We start from the raw sequence: 20,571 nt of genomic DNA, 5'->3' as shown, positions 1-20,571 counted from the left end.
CTCTTTGCTTATTTGAGCTGTTCTTGGCATAATATGGACTTGGTGTTTTACCAAGTAGGGCTATCTTCTGTATACCACCCCTACCTTGTCACAACACAAACGATTGGCTCAACCGCATTCAGAATACAATCAATTCCACAAATTGACTTTTAAGAAGGCACACCTGTTAATTTAAATGCATTCCAGGTGAATACCTCATGATGCTGGTTGAGAGAATGCCAAGAGTGTGCAAAACTGTTATCAAGTCAAAGGGTGGCTATTTGAAGTATCTCAAATATAAAATACAGTGCTGTGAAAGAGTGTTTGCCCCTTCCTGATTTCAGATTTTTTTTTGCACATTTGTTACACTTAAATGTTTCAGATCATCAAACAAATTTTAATATTACACAAAGATAACCCAAGTAAACACAAAATGCAGATTTTAAGTGATAATTTAATTTTTTAAGCGAAAAAAGTTATCCGAACCTTCATGGCCCTATGTGACAAAGTAATTGCCCCCCCTTGTTAAATCATGAATTTACTGTGGTTAATCACATTTTTTGGAAAGCTCAGTTCGATTTCACTAGCCACACCCAGGCCTGATTACTGCCAGACCTGTTGAATCAAGAAATAACTTAAATAGAACCTGTCTGACAAAGTTAAGTAGGCCAAAAGATCTCAAAAAGCAAGACATCAGATCCAAAGAAATTCAGGGACAGATGAGAAACAAAGTAATTGACATCTATCAGTCTGGAAAGGGTTACAAAGCCATTTCTCAAGCTTTGGGACTCCAGTGAACCACGGTGAGAGCCATTATCCACAAATGGAGAAAATTTGGAACAGTGGTGAACCTTCCCAGGAGTGGCCGGGCCTACCAAAATTACCCCAAGAGTGCAGCGACAACTAGTCCAAGAGGTCACAAAAGAACCCACAACAACATCTAAGGAACTTCAGGCCTCACTTGCCTCAGTTAAGTTCAGTGTTCATAACTCAACCATAAGAAAGAGACTGGGCAAAAATGGCATCCATGGCAGAGTTCCAAGGCGAAAACTACTGATGACCAAAAATAAAATAAAGGCTCGTCTCACTTTTGGCAAAAATAACTTTTTGGAAGGTGTGCGTCCCGTTACATCTGGCGTCAAAGTAACACAGCATTTCAGAAAAATAACATCATACCAACAGTCAAATATGGTGGTGCTAGTGTGATGGTCTGGAGCTGCTTTGCTGCTTCAGGACCTGGACGACTTGCTGTGATTGATGGAACCATGAATTCTGCTCTCTACCCCAAAAAATTGAAGGAGAATGTCCGGCCATCAGTTCGTGACCTCAAGCTGAAGCGCACTTGGGTTCTGAAGCAGAACAATGGTCCAAAACACACCAGCAAGTCCACCTCTGAATGGCTTAAAAAAACTAAATGAAGGTTTTGGAGTAGACTAGTCAAACTCCGGACATGAATCCAATTGAGATGCTGTGGCGTGACCTTAAAAAGGAGGTTCGTGCTCGAAAACCCTCCAATGTGGCTGAATTAATACAATTATGCTAAGGAGAGTGGGACAAAATTTCTCCACAGCGATGTGAAAGACTCATTGCCAGTTATCACAAACGCTTGATTGCAGTTGTTGCTGCTGAGGGTGGCAGAACCAGTTATTAGGTTTAGGGGGCAATTACTTTTTCACATAGGGCCATGAAGGTTCGGATAGCTCTTTCCCTTAATAAATAAAATCATCACTTAACTGCATTTTGTGTTTACTTGGGTTGTCTTTGTGTAATATTTACATTTGTTGGATGATCTGAAACATTTAAGTGTGACAAATGTGCAAAAAATAAAACATCAGGAAGGGGGCACTTTTTCACAGCACTGTATATTTTGATTTGTTTAACACTATTTTGGTTACTGCATGATTCTATATGTGTAATTTCATATTTTTGATGTCTTCACTACTATCCTGCAATGTAGAAAATAGTCAAAATAATGAAAACGCTTGAATGAGTAGGTGTTCTAAAACTTTTGACTGGTACTGTACGCGTGCAAGTCTGTAACATGTCAGAGTAACTTTCTGAAGAGGTTCATAGTGTCCTCCAGTAAACTTGATCATTAATATCTCTTTTTTCTTCCTTTCCCTTTTATTTGTAATCCCCTTCATCCCTTCTATCACACCTAATCTCTCCGTTATTACTGGTTATTCCTGTCTGCTTCTTGAATATACTGTACATGTATTTTAGTCATTGTGAAAGAGGGAGAGCGTTTTTCTTCCATTCGCACCTCTTTCTTTGATTCCCAGAATCATTCCTCACTACTGAGATGAAGTGAATGGTTGAGCTCCCTCCATCTCTCTTTCTCTCTCTCATCCACCTCTCTCTCTCTTTCTGTCGCTTATGTCTCTCTATCTCCCTCGCCCATCCTCTCCCCATCTCTCCCTCACCATATCAATACAATTAAATTCAAAGGGCTTTATTGGAATGGGAAACATATGTTTACATTGCCAAAGCACGTGAAATAGACAATAAACAAAAGGAAAATTAACAAGGGAACTTCTCTGGGATATGTGGGACGCCAATTTCAAAACAACAGACATCTCATAATTAACATTCCTCAAACATACAAGTATTATACAGCATTTTAAAGATAAACTTCTCAATAATCCAGCCACAGTGTCTGATTTCAAAAAGGCTTTACGGCGAAAGCACACCTTGCGATTATGTTTGGTCAGCGCCAAGTCACAGAAAAACATACAGCCATTTTCCAAAGAAGGAGAGGTGTCACAAAACTCAGAAATAGCGTTATAAATATTCACTTACCTTTGATTATCTTCATCGGAATGTACTCCCAGGAATCCCAGTTCCACAATAAATGTTTGTTTTGTTCGATAAAGTCCATCATTTATGTCCAAATACCTCCTTTGTGTTCGTGCGTTTAGCCCAGTAATCCAAATGCTCAATGTGCGATCGCTTAGTTCAGACGAAAAGTCAAAACATTTATATTTCAGTTTGTAGAAACATGTCAAACGATGTATAGAATCAATCTTTAGGATGTTTTTATCATAAATCTTCAATAATGTTTCAACCGGACAATTCCTTTGTCTTTAGAAATGAAAAGGAACACAGCTAACTGAGCTCATGGCATTCTGCCAGACACCTGGTTGAAACAGATCTTATTCACTCCCCCTTCACAGTAGAAGCCTGAAACAAGGTTCTGAAGACTGTTGACATCTAGTGGAAGCCTTAGGAAGTACAATATGACCCCATAGACACTGTATATTGGATAGGCAATGACTTGAAAAACTACAAACCTCAGATTTCCCACTTCCTGGTTGGATTTTTTCTCAGGTTTTTGGCTGCCATATGAGTTCTGTTATACTCACAGACATCATTCAAACAGTTTTAGAAACTTCAGAGTGTTTTCTATCCAAATCTACTAAGCAGTTTACTCTGGGCACCTTATTCATCCAAGCTACTCGATACTGCCCCCCAGTCCCAAAGAAGTTAACAATTAACAGTAAACATTACTCTCACAAAAATGTTAAAGAGTATAGAGATTTAAAATGTTAAATTATTGTTAATGTTGTTACATTGTGCAAATAGTTGAAGTATGAAAGAGAAAATAAATAAACAGATCAATTTAGATTGTATTTACAATGTTGTTTGTGCTCTGCTGGTTGCCCTTTTCTTGTGGCAACAGGTCACACATTTTGCTGGTGTGGTGGTACACTGGTATTTCACCTAATACTACAGTCCATTCGGAAAGTATTCAGACCCCTTGACTTTTCACATTTTGGTACGTTACTGCCTAATTTTAAATGTTATTAAAAAATGGTATTAAATGTTTTCTTCCCTCATCAATCTACACACAATCTACATACAATACCCCACAATGACAAAAGCAAAACAGTTTTTTTTAAACGTTTTTGCTCATGTATAAAAAAAACTGAAATATCACATTTACATAAGTATTCAGACCCTTTACTCAGTATTTTGTGGAAGCACCTGTGGCAGCGATTACAGCCTTGAGTCTTCATGGGTATGATGCTACAAGCTTGGAACACCTATATTTGGTGAGTTAATCCCATTCTTCTCTGCAGATCCTCTCAAGCTCTGTCAGGTTGGATGGGGAGGGTCGATGCAGAGGTATTTTCATGTCTCTCCAGAGATGTTCGATCGGGTTCAAGTCCGGGCTCTGGCTGGGCCACTCAAGGACAGTCAAAGACTTGTCCCGAAGCCACTCCTGCATTGTCTTAGCTGTGTGCTTAGGGTGGGTTTCCTGTTGGAAGGTGAAGGTTTGCCCCAGTCTGAGGTCCTGAGCGCTCTGTAGTGGGTTTTCATCAAGGACCTCTAAGTACTTTGCTCTGTTCATCTTTCCCTTGATCCTGACTAGTCTCCCAGTCCCTGTCGCTGAAAAACATCCCCACAGCATGATGCTGCCACCACCGTGTTTCACCGTAGAGATGGTGCCAGGTTGCCTCCAGATGTGACGCTTGGCATTCAGGCCAAAGAGTTCAATCTTGGTTTCATCAGACCAGAGAATCTTGTTTCTCATGGTCTGAGAGTCCTTTCGGTGCCTTTTAGCAAACACCAAGCGGGCTGTCATGTGCCTTACTGAGGAGTGTCTCCCGTCTGGCCACTCTACCATAAACACCTGATTGGTAAAGTGCTGCAGAGATGGTTGACCTTCTGGAAGGTTCTCCCATCTCCACAGATGATCTCTGGAGTTCTATCAGAGTGACCATCGGGTTCTTGGTCACCTCCCTGACTAAAGCCCTTCTCCCCCGATTGCTCAGTTTGGCCGGGCTGCCAGCTATAGGAAGAGTCTTGGTGGTTCCAAACTTCTTCCATTTAAGAATGATGGATGCCACTGTGTTCTTGGGGACCATCAATGCTACAAAAAAAAATTGTACACTTCTCCAGATCTGTGCCTCGACACAATCCTGTTTCGGGGGTCTGCGGAAAATTCCTTCGACCTGGTTTTGGTTTTGGACAGTGGGACCTTATATAGACAGGTGTGTCCCTTTCCAAATCATGTCCAGTCAATTGAATTTACCATAGGTGGACAGTCAAGTTGTAGAAACATCTCAAGTATGATCAATGGAAACAGGATGCACCTGAACTCAATTTCGATTCTCATATCAAAGGGTCTGAATACTTATGTAAATAAGATATTTCTCTTTCTTATTTTTAATAAATTAGCAAAAAGAAGAAAAAAAATGTTTTCGCTTCGTCATTATGGGCTTTTGTTTGTAGATTGAGTAATACAATTAATGTAATCAATTCATGAGTAAGGCTGTAACGTAATGACATGGAAAAGGTTGAGGGGTCTGAATAGTTTCTGAATACACTGTAGATATGGGAGTTTATCAAGATTGTATTTGTTTTCAAATTCTTTCTGGGTCTATGTGATTTGAGAGAAAAATGTGTCTCTGATATGATCATACAGTTGGTAGGAGGATAGGAAGTGCAGCTCGGTTACCACCTAATTTTGTGGGCAGTGGGTACTTAGTCTCTTGAGAGCCAGGTCTGCCTACAGCTGCCTCTCTCAATAGCAAGGCTATGCTCACTGAGTATGCACATAGTCCAATCTTTCCTTCATTTTGGGTCGTTTACAGTGGTTAGGTATTCTGTTACTGTGTACATTCCAGTTTTCTTTTGTTTTTTGTTGATTCTTTTCAATGTGTCAAGTAATTATCTTTTTGTTTTCTCATGATAAGGTTGGGTCTAATTGTGTTGCTGTCCTGGGGCTCTGTGGGGTCTGTTTGTGTTTGTGAGCAGAGTCCCCATACCAGCTGGCAGAGGATTCTTCTCCAGGTTCATCTCTCTGTAGGTGAGGGCTTTGTTTTGGAAGGTTTGAGAATCACTTATTTTAGGTGGTTGCAGAATGGATTTGCTCTTTTCTGAATTTAGAAAATTAGCAGGAATCGTCCTAATTCTGCTCTGCATGCATTATTTGGTATTTTACATTGTACACAGAGGATGTTTTTGCAGAATTCTGCATGCAGAGTCTGAATTTGGTGTTTGTTCCATTTTGTTACTTCTTGGTTGGTAAATGGACCCCAGACCTCACAACCATAAAGGGACATAGGCTCTATGACTGATTCTATAACTGAAGTATTTTAAGCCAGATCCTAATTGGGAGGTCAAATTTTATGTTCCTTTTGATGGTGTAGAAGTCCCTTCTTGCCTTGTCTCTCAGATCGTCCACAGCTTTGTGGAAGTTACCTGTGATGCTGATGTTTAGGCAGAGGTAGGTATCGTTTTTGTGTGCTCTAGGATAACGGTGTCTAGACAGAATTTGTATTTATGGTCCTGGCAACTGGACCTTTTTTGGAACACCATTATTTTTGTCTTACTGAGATTAACTGTTAGGGCCCAGGTCTGACAGAATCTGTGCAGAAGATCTAGGCAAATATCACTCCGTGTCCCTCTCTCTCTCTCCCTCTCTCTCTCTGAGGATAAAGAGATTACCGTGTACATTCCTGCCAGATAATGAGAGAGGACACACACACACTGGTCACATGACCTCTCAAAAGTTTCCACTACCCCTGACGGAGTAAACACCATTGTGCTCTCAGAAGTCCTGCCAGGACACACTTATACCCTCACACACACAATCCATGCACACACACACACACACACACACACACACACACACACACTCTTTCTCTCTCTTTCTCTTTATCTCTCTTTCTCTTTCTCTCTCTTTCTTTCTCTTTGTTTCTCTTTCTCTTTCTCTCTCTCTCTCTCTCTCTCTCTCTCTCTCTCTCTCTCTCTCTCTCTCTCTCTCTCTCTCTCTCTCTCTACTCTGCATGCAGACACACAGTGTTATTACTGTCTAAAGTAATATCACTGTGCACACACAATTTATTCTCAACCAAGTTTGATACAAGCACACATACATTTGCCCCTGGTTTGTAATGGTGGGCTGTTAGTCTTTGATGATAGACTAGGTTTTCCTCTTAAAACCGTGGAATGCTCATTAGCTAATGATTACTGCCAGATTAACTCAGTACGTTATCACTTATAAATAACTGTCTTATTGTTAACTCATTGTTATAAACAGTGTAATATGCTAATAACATATTTAAACAGTCCAGTCACGCTGAGTTGAGGGACACGCTGAGTTGAGGGACAACAGAAAGAAAGGATGCAGAGAACGGCTGGTTGATTGGATTTAAATTTGTCCTTTATTTAACTAGGCAAGTCAGTTAATTAAGAACAAATTCTTATTTTCAATGACGGCCTAGGAACAGTGGGTTAACAGCCTTGTTCAGGGGCAGAACGACAGATTTTTACCTTGTCAGCTGGGGATTGGATCTTGCAACCTTTCGGTTACTAGTCCAACGCTCTAACCACTAGGCTACCTGCCACCCCAGGATGAACAGTTAATGGATATGGATGGTGGGATAATAGACAGATCTGTATGCAGCCAAACTCTACTCTGTACCACCAGAGTTGTTTGGATGGAGGTCCATTGTAGAGTCTAATCTGTTGTTGGCAGAGCTGTAATTGAATGATGCCTGGTGTGTGTGTGCGTGTGCGTGTGTGATTGTATGAAGAGCAGTGGGTTTAGTGAGACATGGGATACAAAGTGGTGTGTTGCTTGTTTTTATGGAACTGTGTGTGGTTGTGTGTGTGTGGGGGGGGGGGGGTGATTGGGTGTATGGTCGACAGTTAGGTTAGCATCACAAAGGGGTGCCAGCCCCCCGGTGAAGTTGGGTTGTCTGGCGCTGGGGTGTGTCTGAGTCTGTGTGTCGGTGTCCGGGCGTTGGTGGTTGGTCAGACTGATTGTGATGGTAATATACTAGCCTTTGGCTGCTTGTCTGAGCGCCAGGACAATTTGCATGACTTTTGTGTTTGGCTCTGAATAACCTGTTTGCTCTGTATGTTAATCATCATTCTCAATCCCTCTGTGTGTGTGTGTGTGTGTGTGTGTGTGTGTGTGTGTGTGTGTGTGTGTGTGTGTGTGTGTGTGGGGGTGGGTGGAGGGGGGGTGTGTGTGTGTGTGTGTGTGCTGTACATTTGCTCATACGTGCGTGTTGTGTGCATGTCTATTCATGCTTGTCTGGGTTTCCAGTCTGTTGTGTTTGTCTGTTTGTGTATCCCTGTGCAGATGGGTAGAGTGGGCTCTGAAATTGTTGACAAGCGTGATAGATTACCAAAAATCTATCAATGGTGGATTTGGTGTTGAAATGAGAACAAGCAGAAAATAACCCCATACCTACTGTAAAATATGGTGGTGGATCTTTGATGTTACGGGGATATTTGGCTTCCACTGGTCTTGAGGCCCTTGTTAAGGTCAACGGCATCATGAACTTTACCCAGTACCAGGATATTTTAGCCAAAGACCAGGTTGCCTCTGCCGGGAGGCGGAAACTTGGCATCAAGTAGATCTTCCAGCAAGACAATAACCCCAAGCACACATCAAATCCACAATGAAAAACATATTTGGTCACAAAATCAAGGATTTCTTTGGACAGGGAAGCTAAAATGTTTAATTTGGCTCTTTACTCCAGTATTTTCGATTTGAGATCAAATATTTTGAGGTGACAGACTATGTTCATACATATCTGTTTTACCATTTAGAAATGAATGGACTTTATGTATCTAATCACCATTTGAAGGTGTCATAAGTATTTGGACAAATTCACTTGGTAAAGAGAATGAAGTCTCCAGGACCTGATTTGGAAGCTCCTCTATTCCTGTTGTTTGTTGTTTTTTGAGCATGTTTTGTGTGTGTGTGTGTGTGTGTGTGTGTGTGTGTGTGTGTGTGTGTGTGTGTGTGTGTGTGTGTGTGTGTGTGCGCGTGCGTGTCTGTCTTTGTCTTTGCGCACGTGTGCTTACACTCCAAGGCCATGTTTACTTAAACATAGAAAGAGGAGTCTGCAGTCACAAAGAGTCCATTCACCCTGGCCTGTCTGTCTGTCTGTCTCTTTCTCTCTTTCTCTCTCTCTCTCTTTCTCTCTCTCTCTTTCTCTCTCTCTCTTTATCTCTCTTTCTCTCTCTCTTTCTCTTTCTCTCTCTCTCTCTCTCTCTCTCTCTCTCTCTCTCTCTCTCTCTCTCTCTCTCTCTCTCTCTCTCTCTCTCTCTCAACATACGTTTAGAATGAATGGATGGATGCAGCCATGGATGGTGGGAGGGATGTCGAGTTTAGGGTGGACTACAATGCAGACTTCAGAGATCTCTCTTATTATTTCCCTCACCTTCTCGCTCTCTCTGATTCTTGTTTTTTCCCTATCAGTGTTTTTCTCTAATCTCTTTCTCTCTCTCTCATCCTCTCCTCTCCCTCATTCTTAGTGTTTCTGTATTTCCACTCCCTTTCTCCCTCTTCTCCTTCTCCCTGTTTGTCTTTTTATTCTGTTTCCTCTCTTCTTTGCTCCATCGTTCCCTCACTCTCTCAAGGCCCTGGCCCTTCAGTAAACCAGATGACAAGTTAATAAATCAATCGTTGATCCTAAGGCCAACATGCCATCACACACACACACACAAACAAACAAACACACACACTTACATACATTCTTCTTCTGAGTCATGCAGGTCGCACCACTAAGTCGCAGTGACCGCCAGAGGCCAATTGCATTAGACTAGACTGCTCAGCTGCAGTCATTTATGGCTAAATCAATTTTATTGTTGCTTTTATTTGTCGTTTATGATGTTTTGTGGCCAGGTCAGGAAACGCCAATTGAACTTTGAACTTGAAACCCTGCCCGTTTCATGGATGTCTGTTGTTTTCCTTTCTGATATGTTTTTTTACTAGCAAACACTTCCTCAGGTCAGGAGTTAAATCTTAAAATGTGGAAGTAAAATTAGTGTTATTGGATATACTTTAGTCTAGCTGTCCATATTTTTTCTAAGGTTTCTGGTTGAAACCACACGCTATTGTCTCTTTTGCGTAATCGGTGACCAATATCATTAAATTCCAACTGAACTCACTGTGGATGAAGAACTCTTTTCTAGTAAGCAAAGCCTGTAAGCTACACTGATGTCATGTGGAGTGTCATGTGATTAATGTGACCAACCATTAGGGCTTCAGAGAGTTGGTTAGAGTACAGAAATCACCATCCTGCTTTTACTGCCTTTGTGACAGTTAATATTTGGGGGCCGCTGAAGGGCCCTTGGTCATGTAGGCCAGACTCTTATCAGAGGTGCTATTTCACTTCGTTGACTCCATATGACACAGCCCCCCTGGGTATTGTAAAATTGGGGGCCATCAATAGTTTTCATATTCTTACAGGAGAGGTTGTGAGTTTACAGAGATCCTTTGTGTTTTATGGGTCCTGTGGGACACCGTAGCGCTGTCTGTCGGCCTGTACATTAGCTTACAGAGAGAGGGTTAGGCAGAGTTCAGAGGGAACCCACTTCTCTAAATCAAACACACACTAAAATATACACACACACACACACACACACACAGTATAGATGTGTACACAGCAGGTTCGTCTCGTCAGGCTATTCTAAACCGCCCTATGCTGCTCTTTCACCCCCCCCCCCCACACACACACCATTAACAACACAAGTGGTTTATACCTCTGACCATCTGCTCATTATGTTTGCCTCATTTAACAGGGACGTTCTGTGACATCATTACACAGGGACAGTCTGTCTGTCTGTCTGTCTGTCAGTCAGACTGTGTGTCTGTCTGTGGACTCTGGATCACACATCAGATGGAGGGAAAGCAGTACTTCAGATCACAGTACTTCAGATCACACAGAGAAGTCAGGCGAACAAAGAATTGTAATTGGATAAAGGCTCCTATTAACCTGTCATTAGACCTTAGGGCCTACACTAGTATGTAGCTCTGACCTGGACAATGTGCTCTGGGTAGAAGTCAACCTTAACCACTTATCTAGAATCAGCTGAGTTTACCTTTACTACATCTTAACTTTAGGGGAGAAAATGCAAGACTGACCTAAGAACAGGGTACATGGGTAACTATCTGATTTTGAACAATGCATAACAGCTGTTTATTGCTGGAATTATTACCACACATCTGTTGAGTATTGGTATGCACATCCTTTCTGTGGGCTTTTCCACAAATTGATGTACGTTGATGTACGTTATTCATGTTGTTAAAGTTGTCCAGACATCTCTTACCAGCGTTCACTCCACTCAAACACAAAGGATCAAAGGCTGTGTCTCTAACCACACAATGGAGCTCCTCTTAGACCAAAACAACCCCTCCTCCTCTTCCAACTGACCTCTCACAGAAGCGGTAGCCCCTGGCAACACCAATAGGAACAGATGCTGTGGTGCTGGCCCACCTTTTGACCCCCACTGACTTATGAACCCTCTTGTTTGTGAATGGGCGGGTCATCCGATAGGCCCCACCAGAACCATATAGAGTTTCTGGGCCTCGCAAAAACCGCCTGAGGTAAGGCTCGTTTTGAACCACAAATCTAGGATCAGAATGCCCCAGCCCCAATCCTCGCTTTACCATAAATGTGATTATGAAAATCACTGTCCATACCGAAAAAAAACATGATTTCACATGTGAAATTTAACCATGTTTTGCACATGAAAAATTGTATTTCACGTGAAATTTCAACAAATATTTGTTGTTAGGATGTCCCTGGAACGTCACACATATTTGACACACTATTGTACATTGTTTATATGTTGTTTATATATATTTTATATATTGTTTATATGTATTAATACAATAGTTATTATTCAACATGACCTCACCTGGGATTTGAAATCACAGCATCTTGGTTCACGGCATTCCGATCTTCCTGCTACTCTGATGAAGAACTGATTTCACCTATATTCCTACCCTTTGGATTTCAAAGGAAATATCAGCTCTGTTAAAAAAAAACACTCAAGAAAAGCTATTATACTATTCAGGAGTAACGTTAAAACACAATAATATGCACCACCAACATTAGACCAACATTAGACAACTGTACAGAAAAACAACATCTTTTAAATAAGAAAATGAAATCCATGATGTGAAAGAATAGTCAGATGAACTAATAACTAAAATAGCAGTGCAGATGGCACTCATCTAACTCTCATATATGGAATTGTGTTTTCACATGTGAAAATCTAACTCTGTTACATGTTATCACATTGACATCACATAAGAACACGTGATCAAAACAACAAACCTGGGTTTTTTTCTGCAAGGGTGGCCGGGGACGTTCAGCTTACTTCTTACTAACTCCAAGACCGTGTCACACTGAAATCCTTTCCCCACATATGTTACGGATGTATTGATCCCAATGTAATAAGATGTGTGCTGATGGTTTCTCTATTGTGTGTGTCTCAGGTACAGAGACCTAGTGGACACCACTCTAGCTGGCAAAAAGAAGCTGTCCTCGGAGGAGAAATGTTGCTTTGTTCTGCAGCAGTGCAAACTCCAAGGATGGCAGGTGTGTAGCAGTGTCACTTCTCCCCTATTCTCACACTCTCCCCTATCTCTCTCACTCTCACTCTCTCTCTCTCTCTCTCTCTCTCTCCCTCTCCCTCTCCCTCTCACACTCTCTCTCTCTCTCTCTCTCTCTCTCCTATCTCTCTCTCTCTCTCTCCCCTATCTCTCTCTCTCTCCCCTCTCTCTCTCTCTCTCTGTCTCTCTCTCTCTCTCACTCTCACTCTCACTCTCTCTCTCTCTCACACTCTCTCTCTCACTCTCTCTCTCTCTCTCACACTCTCTCTCTCTCTCTCTACACACTCTGCTTAAAAACAAAGTATGGGAAGATAAATCATTTGAGCCCAGAATGAAATACTTTGAAATCCCATGGACTCCTCATTAAACCCTATTACAGCTGCCCCCCCAAACAACCCAACTAGCCTTCACACGCACACACACTAGAGTCCTGCATGGATCAGTTGTTGTTGTAGCCGCACCCATCCCGCGTTGGCCACATCAGTTCTGAGCCCCACCCAATACCCGACGTCAGAACAGATTTTTCTTCACAATCCGTCACAAAAGCATGGAATTGTTTTAAGAGCCAATCTGTTACCCTCCATACTGTATGACTAACATAAATTTAATGAATTGTTTTAAGAGCCGATCTGCCAATCTGTTACCCGCCATACTGTATGACTAACATAAATTTAATGAATTGTTTTAAGAGCCGATCTGCCGATCTGTTACCCGCCATACTGTATGACTAACATCAATTTAATGAATTGTTTTAAGAGCCGATCTGCCGATCTGTTACCCGCCATACTGTATGACTAACATCAATTTAATGAATTGTTTTAAGAGCCGATCTGCCGATCTGTTACCCGCCATACTGTATGACTAACATCAATTGAATGAATTGTTTTAAGAGACGATCTGTTACCCGCCATACTGTATGACTAACATCAATTTAATGAATTGTTTTAAGAGCCGATCTGTTACCCGCCATACTGTATGACTAACATCAATTTAATGAATTGTTTTCATGATTCCTGAGTAGTGGTCAATGTTTCCTTTGAATTCATTTGTCTGCATGTCTATTCAACATTTGGATAAAAGTAAACCATGCAATGAATTAAAAACGACAGGCTATCTTTTTATTTTCACAATGCAATGCGTCACATTGACAACTTAAATCGATTTGAGAAAAATAGCCCTCTAATTAGCCTTCTGACCTAATGAAAGCATATAGGTGACATAAAAAAACCCATATCTTTACATTATTGTTTCGATAATCACAAAGTTTAAATTAAATATAAATAAACTATTCCCAGAATTGAAAATAGGCTGCAAAAATCGTCGACATTTATTTAGTAGCATAAAGGGCGACTCAAAATTTTACCAGCCGCACCGGTTTAGACTTTACGTATATGGCCTGCTATGGTCTAAATGAACGAAAGCCTGAATAATGTAGGCTAATAATTAACTGATAATGAACTGAATTACATATCATAAATAAATACCTGATTGCACTTTTTACAGGCTGTGTTGTTGTCCTTCCAAAGCGGGGATTTCACTCATGTAGCACCTGTTTCCAAAGTGGTATAGTCTATTCCACCATCATAACCTCTCTTTTGATTTCTCTGGCTAGGCCTACATTAACCATTTTTACCTGAGGTGGGCTAGCCAGGGAAAGTAAACTTGGCTATGTGTCGTTGCCTATTTTCATACAGGAAGGAACATAAGCTCTCCACGTGGACAATTAGAATGTTTGACCACAAATAATGGGCAGTTTCCTGCTCCACACTCTCTCAATAAGTGCGTTGCTGTAACCTTGCCGCTCACAGAATGGAATTTGCAACACAACAAGCTACTCAGTTTTTAAAAAGTGGAGGCCCTATTATCTTGTTTTTAAAAAATGTCCGACACGCAGTGTAATTTTTCTGAACCGCGAGCCGACCCGCGGTTTAAAATAATGTTTTTATTCCACCCGCCATCTGATTGTTTTGCGGTGACGCACGGGGAACAGTGGGTATCCGCCCGGATGCAGGACTCTAACACACACACACACCAATCAGCAGTCTGGAGCAGCCAATGACATCTCCCCCCCTTCCCTGTGTGTGTGACCTCTTTGTTTCACAGTGACTCCCGGCTCACACACACGCACACGCTCTCTCACAATGCCTCCCAGACACATTGTCACACGCACCCAGGCGCACACACATACATTTCTGAGAAGTAGTGTGTATTTTAAATTATTTATTTTATTTATTTCACCTTTATTTAACCAGGTAGGCTATTTGAGAACATTTGCAACTGCGACCTGGCCAAGATAAAGCATAGCAATTTGACACATACAACAACACAGAGTTACACATGGAATAAACAAACATAGTCAATAATACAGTAGAACAAAAGAAAACAAAAAGTCTATATACAGTGAGTGCAAATGAGGTAAGATAAGGGAGTTAAGGCAATAAATAGACCATGGTGGCAAAGGAATTAGAATATAGCAATTAAACACTGGAATGTTAGATGTGCAGAAGATGAATGTGCAAGTAGAGATACTGGGGTGCAAAGGAGTAAGATAAATTAATAAATACAGTATGGGGATGAGGTAGGTAGATAGATGGGCTGTTTACAGATGGGCTATGTACAGGTGCAGTGATCTGTGAGCTGCTCTGACAGCTGGTGCTTAAAGCTAGTGAGGGAGATATGAGACTCCAGCTTCAGAGATTTTTGCAGTTCGTTCCAGTCATTGGCAGCAGAGAACTGGAAGGAAAGATGACCAAAGGAGGAATTGGCTTTGGGGGTGACCAATGAGATATACCTGCTGGAGCGCGTGCTACGAGTGGGTGCTGCTATGGTGACCAGTGAGCTGAGATAAGGCCTAGCAGAGACTTGTAGATAACCTGTAGCCAGTGGGTTTGGCGACGAATATGAAGCGAGGGCCAACCAACGAGAGCGTACAGGTCGCAATGGTGGGTAGTGTATGGGGCTTTGGTGACACAACGGATGGCACTGTGATAGACTGCATCCAGTTTGTTGAGTAGAGTGTTGGAGGCTATTTTATAGATGACATCACCAAAGTCGAGGATCAGTAGGATGGTCAGTTTTAAGAAGGTATGTTTGGCAGCATGAGTGTAGGATGCTTTGTTGCGATATAGGAAGCCAAGTCTAGATTTCATTTTGGATTGGAGTTAATGTGAGTCTGAAAGGAGAGTTTACAGTCTAACCAGACACCTAGGTATTTGTAGTTGTCCACGTATTATAAGTCAGAGCCGTCCAGAGTAGTGATGCTAGATGGGCGAGCAGGTGCGGGCAGAGATCGGTTGAATAGCATGCATTTAGTTTTACTTGCATTTAAGAACAGTTGGAGGCCTAGGAAGGAGAGTTGTATAGCATTGAAGCTCGTATGGAGGTTAGTTAACACAGTGTCCAAAGAGGGGCCAGAGGTATACAGAATGGTGTCGTCTGCGTAGAGGTGTATCAGAGAATCACCAGCAGCAAGAGCAACATCATTGATGTATACAGAGAAGAGAGTCGGCCTGACGATTGAACCCTGTGGCACCCCCATAGAGACTGCCAGAGGTCCAAACAACAGGCCCTCCGATATGGCACACTGAACTCTATCAGAGAAGTAGTTGGTAAACCAGGCGAGGCAATCGTTTGAGAAACCAAGGCTGTCGAGCCTGCCAATAAGAATGTGGTGATTGACAGAGTTGAAAGCCTTGGCCAGGTCGATGAAGACGGCTGCACAGAAATGTCTCTTATCGATGGCGGTTATGATGTCGTTTAGGACCTTTAGCGTGGCTGAGGTGCACCCATAGGAATGAGTAGTCTGGGTGTGTTGGAGCGTATCGGCCCCTTGGCCTGTGCACCTGTCAGGACACATGTATAACTACAACAAACGTAATGAATCCTGAATCTGACTGAACCCCAATCCTCCACCTGTCTGTCTGTCTGTCTGTCTGTCTGCCTGCCTGTCTGCCTGTCTGCCTGTCTGCCTGTCTGTCTGCCTGTCTGCCTGTCTGTCTGTCTGTCTGTCTGTCTGTCTGTCTGTCTGTCTGTCTGCCTGTCTGCCTTTCTCCCTGTCTGCCTGTCTGTCTGTCTGTCTGTCTGTCTGTGTCTCAGATGAGCAGTAGTAAGGTGTTTCTGAGGTACTGGCAGGCTGACCAGCTCAATGACCGCTGCCACCAACTACACAGGAAGATCATCACCTGCCAGAAAGGTACAACACAACTTGCATCCATGTTTGTGTGTGTGCGCGTGTATTATTAACTCCTCTCTCCCCCTTTCCTCTGTCAGTGATCCGTGGCTGGCTGGCCAGACAGCGTGTGCATCATAGACTGTCATCTCAACAGACGGAGGACTGCAGTGTCCAGAGGTTCCTCCAGGGGGCAGAAGACCAGGGCCTGCACACCTACGACCACCTGGTCATCCAGAACGCCACCGACATCGCCCGCGAAAGCGACCACCAGCGCTGCCATGGCAACGGGTCACACGGCAACAGCCCGCCCCTCGGGGACAGGCCCGAGCCAGTTGGGAAAGAGGAGGACACACCCAAGAGGTAAGAGACCAACCCTTTCAACCCTCATGGAGAGGTCGCACATGGTGGTTTTGTGTTTCTTCATTGGTTTGAAGCTAGTTGTATCATGTAATATAATGATTTAGACTATATTCTGTAGCTGTTGCATCAATGTAGGTAATTCTAAACCAACACAAACACTATAAGGATTTCAAGGTCACAAGGTGTGTGTGTGTGTGTGTGTGTGTGTGTGTGTGTGTGTGTGTGTGTGTGTGTAAGCCTGTGTGTGTGTGCACAATGTGTGTGCACAATGTGTGTGTCATGTGATGTGAGTAATGGTGTCATTGAGCCCGTGCTGGCTGGTGGCTTTAATTGCATATGATGATTGATAGTAGGGTAATGAGATAAACCATCAGCATGTGGTAATGTTTCAATGCTGTCGCTGTGATGACACTCTGGTCTCCTTGTCTTATAGCTGCAGCGCATTACACAGCTTATATTTGGCATCGTTTGAAATGTAAGACAGTCCCAAAATGCTTGGTGGCCATCTTTTTAAATGTAGGCACTAGGGAAGGAGAGAGGCTGTCATTTTAGAATGTATTCTAAAATGAGATGGCGCCGAAGAACGTGGCTGACGTTTTACATTCTCCCAACCAATTGTGATGGTTTTTTTTTTTTTTTGCATTTTGTGTAACTTTAAAAAAAATATATTGTGTACATAATGTTTTTGCAATCGTCTCTTATGACAGAAAATAACGTCTGGACATGAGAACAGTGATTACTCACCGTGGACTGGAAGAAACTTCTTCCTTTAACAAGTCCGACGAGAAGGATATCCTGCTTTCACTGGAACAGGCCCGGATCCCCGCCTTTTGCGTGAAGAAAAGACACAGGAAAATGGGCCACAGATCAGGCATCCTTCTAAAGATCCATAGGCGAGTGATTAAACTCCCACTGCCATCCGTTCTTCTTGCTAACGTGCAATCATTGGACAATCAAATTGTTGACCTACGATTAAGATATTTTACCAACCGGACATTAAAAACTATAACATCTTATGTTTCACCGAGAGATACGGACAATATAGATCTAGCGGGATGTTTCATGTACCGGCAGAACAGAGAGGTTACCTCTGGTAAGACGAGGGGTGGGGGTGTGTTTTTATTTGTCAATAACAGCTGGTGCGCGATGTCTAACATTAAAGAAGTCTCAAAGTATTTCTCGACTGAGGTGTAGAGTACCTTATGATAAGCTGTAGACCACACTATCTACCAAGAGAGTAGCTGTCTATTTTCCACCACAGAACGAAGCTGGCCCTAAGACCGCTCTCAACCAACTCTATAAGGCCGTAAGCAAAGAAGAAAATGCTCACCCAGAAGCGGTGCTCCTAGTGGCCGGGGACTTCAATGCAGGCAAACTTAAATCAGTTTTACCAAATTTTTACCAGCATGTCACATGTGCAACCAGAGAAAAAAAATCCTAGACCACCTTTACTCCACACAAAGAGATGCATACAAAGATCTACCCTACCCTGATTCCTGCTTACAAGCAAAAACTAAAGCAGGAATTACCAGTAACTCTCTCAATACGGAAGTGGTCAGATGACGAATACGCTACACTACAGGACTGTTTTGCTAGCACAGACTGGAATATGTTCCGGGATTCATCCAATGGCATTAAGGAGTACACCACATCAGTCATCGGCTTCATCAATAAGTGCATCGACTATGTCGTCCACACAGTGAGTGTACATACATATCCCAACCAGAAGCCATGGATTACAAGCAACATCCGCATCAATCTAAAGGCTAGAGCTGTCGCTTTCAAGGAGAGGGAAACTAATCAGGACGCTTATCAGAAATACCGCTATGCCCTCTGACGAACCATCAAACAAGCAAAGAGTCAATACAAGATTAATATTGAATCCTACTACACCAGCTCTGACGCTCGTCGGATGTGGCAGGGCTTGAAAACTGTTATGGACTACAAAGGGAACCCAGACACGAGCTGCCCAGTGATGTGAGCCTACCAGACGAGCTAAATGTATTTTATGCTCGCTTTGGGGCAAGCAACACTGAAGCATGCACGAGAGCACCAGCTGTTCTGGATGACTGTGTGATTGCGCTAACGGTAGCCGATGTGAACAAAACCTTTAAACAGGTCAACATTCACAAACCCGCTGGGCCAGACAGATTACCAGGACGTGTACTCAAAGCATGCGCAGACCAACTGGCAAGTGTCTTCACTGACATTTTCAACCTCTCCCTGACCGAGTCTGTAATACCTACATGTTTCAAGCAGACCACCATAGTCCCTGTGCCCAAGGAAGCAAAGGTACCCTGCCTAAATGATTACCGCCCCGTGGCACTCACGTAGGTAGCCATGAAGTGCTTTGAACGTCTGGTCATGGCTCACATCAACGGCATCCTCCCGGGCACCCTAGACCCACTCCAATTCGCATACCACCCTAACAGATCCACAGATGATGCAATCTCAATTGCACTCCACACTGCCCTTTCTCACCTGGACTAAAGGAACACCTATGTGAGAATGCGGTTCATTGACTACAGCTTAGCATTCAACACCATAGTGCCCATGAAGCTCATCACTAAGCTAAGGACTCTGGGACTAAACACCTCCCTCTGCAACTGGATCCTGAACTTCCTGACGGGCCGCCCCCAGGTGGTAAGAGTATGCAACAACACGTCTGCCACACTGATCCTTAACACTGGGCCCCCTCAGGGGTGTGTACTTAGTCCCCTCCTGTACTCCCTGTTCACCCATGACTGCGTGGCCCAACACGACTCCAACACCATCATTAAGTTTGCTGACAACATAACAGTGGTAGAATAAGTAGAATAAGTAGAATAAGAATAAGGAGCCTGATCACCGACAACGATGAGACGGCCTATAGGGAGGAGGTTAGAGAACTGGCAGTGTGGTGCCCGGACAACAACCTCTCCCTCAATGTGAACAAGAATAAGGAGCTGATCGTGGACTACAGGAAAAGGCGGGCCGAACAGGCCCCCATTAACATCGATGGGGCTGTAGTGGAGCGGGTCGAGAGTTACAAGTTCCTCGGTGTCCACATCACCAATGAACTATCATGGTCCAAACATACCAAGACAGTCATGAAGAGGGAATGACAAAACCTTTTCCCCCTCAGGAGACTGAAAATATTTGGCATGGGTCCCCAGATCCTCAAAAGGTTCTACAGCTGCACCATCGAGAGCATCCTGACCGGTTCCATCACCGCCTGGTATGGCAACTGCTCAGCATCTGACCATAAGGCGCTACAGAGGGTAGTGCGAAAAGCCCAATACATCACTGGGGCCAAGCTTCCTGCCATCCAGAACCTATATAATAGGCGGTGTCAGAGGAAAGCCCATAAAATTGAGACTCCAGTCACCCAAGTTATAGACTGTTTTCTCTGCTACCGCACGTCAAGCGGTACCGGAGCGCTAAGTCTAGGACCAAGAGGCTCCTCAATTACTTCTACCTCAAAGCCATAAGACTGCTGAACAATTAATAAAATCGCCTCCGGACAATTTACAATGACCCTCCTCCCTTTTGAACACTGCTGCTACTTGCTGTTTATTATCTATGCATAGTCACTTCACCCCCACCTACATGTACAGATTACCTCAACTATCCTGTATCCCTGCACACTGACTCGGTACCGGTTCACCCTGTATATAACCTCATTATTGTCATTCTTATCGTGTTACCTTTT

At 43.0% G+C, this 20,571-nt stretch overlaps 1 protein-coding gene across 7 annotated transcripts in view; it reads left to right on the top strand.

Moving 5' to 3' along the window:
* Positions 1-20,571, top strand: part of LOC110502073 (unconventional myosin-XVI) — a 236,116-nt gene that overhangs the window by 187,603 nt on the left and 27,942 nt on the right. For all 7 annotated transcript variants that reach the window (XM_036958970.2, XM_036958966.2, XM_036958972.2 and 4 more), the window contains 3 exons: positions 12,233-12,335; positions 16,445-16,541; positions 16,619-16,880. In XM_036958970.2, coding sequence (XP_036814865.1) covers positions 12,233-12,335; positions 16,445-16,541; positions 16,619-16,880 — 462 coding nt within the window. The remainder of the gene's footprint in view (positions 1-12,232; positions 12,336-16,444; positions 16,542-16,618; positions 16,881-20,571) is intronic.

The sequence above is a fragment of the Oncorhynchus mykiss genome, chromosome 22 (assembly GCF_057628025.1).
Source record: "Oncorhynchus mykiss isolate SJ-2025 chromosome 22, ASM5762802v1, whole genome shotgun sequence".
NCBI classification, from domain to species: Eukaryota; Metazoa; Chordata; class Actinopteri; order Salmoniformes; family Salmonidae; genus Oncorhynchus; species Oncorhynchus mykiss.
This window is presented reverse-complemented; position numbering and strand designations above follow the sequence as displayed.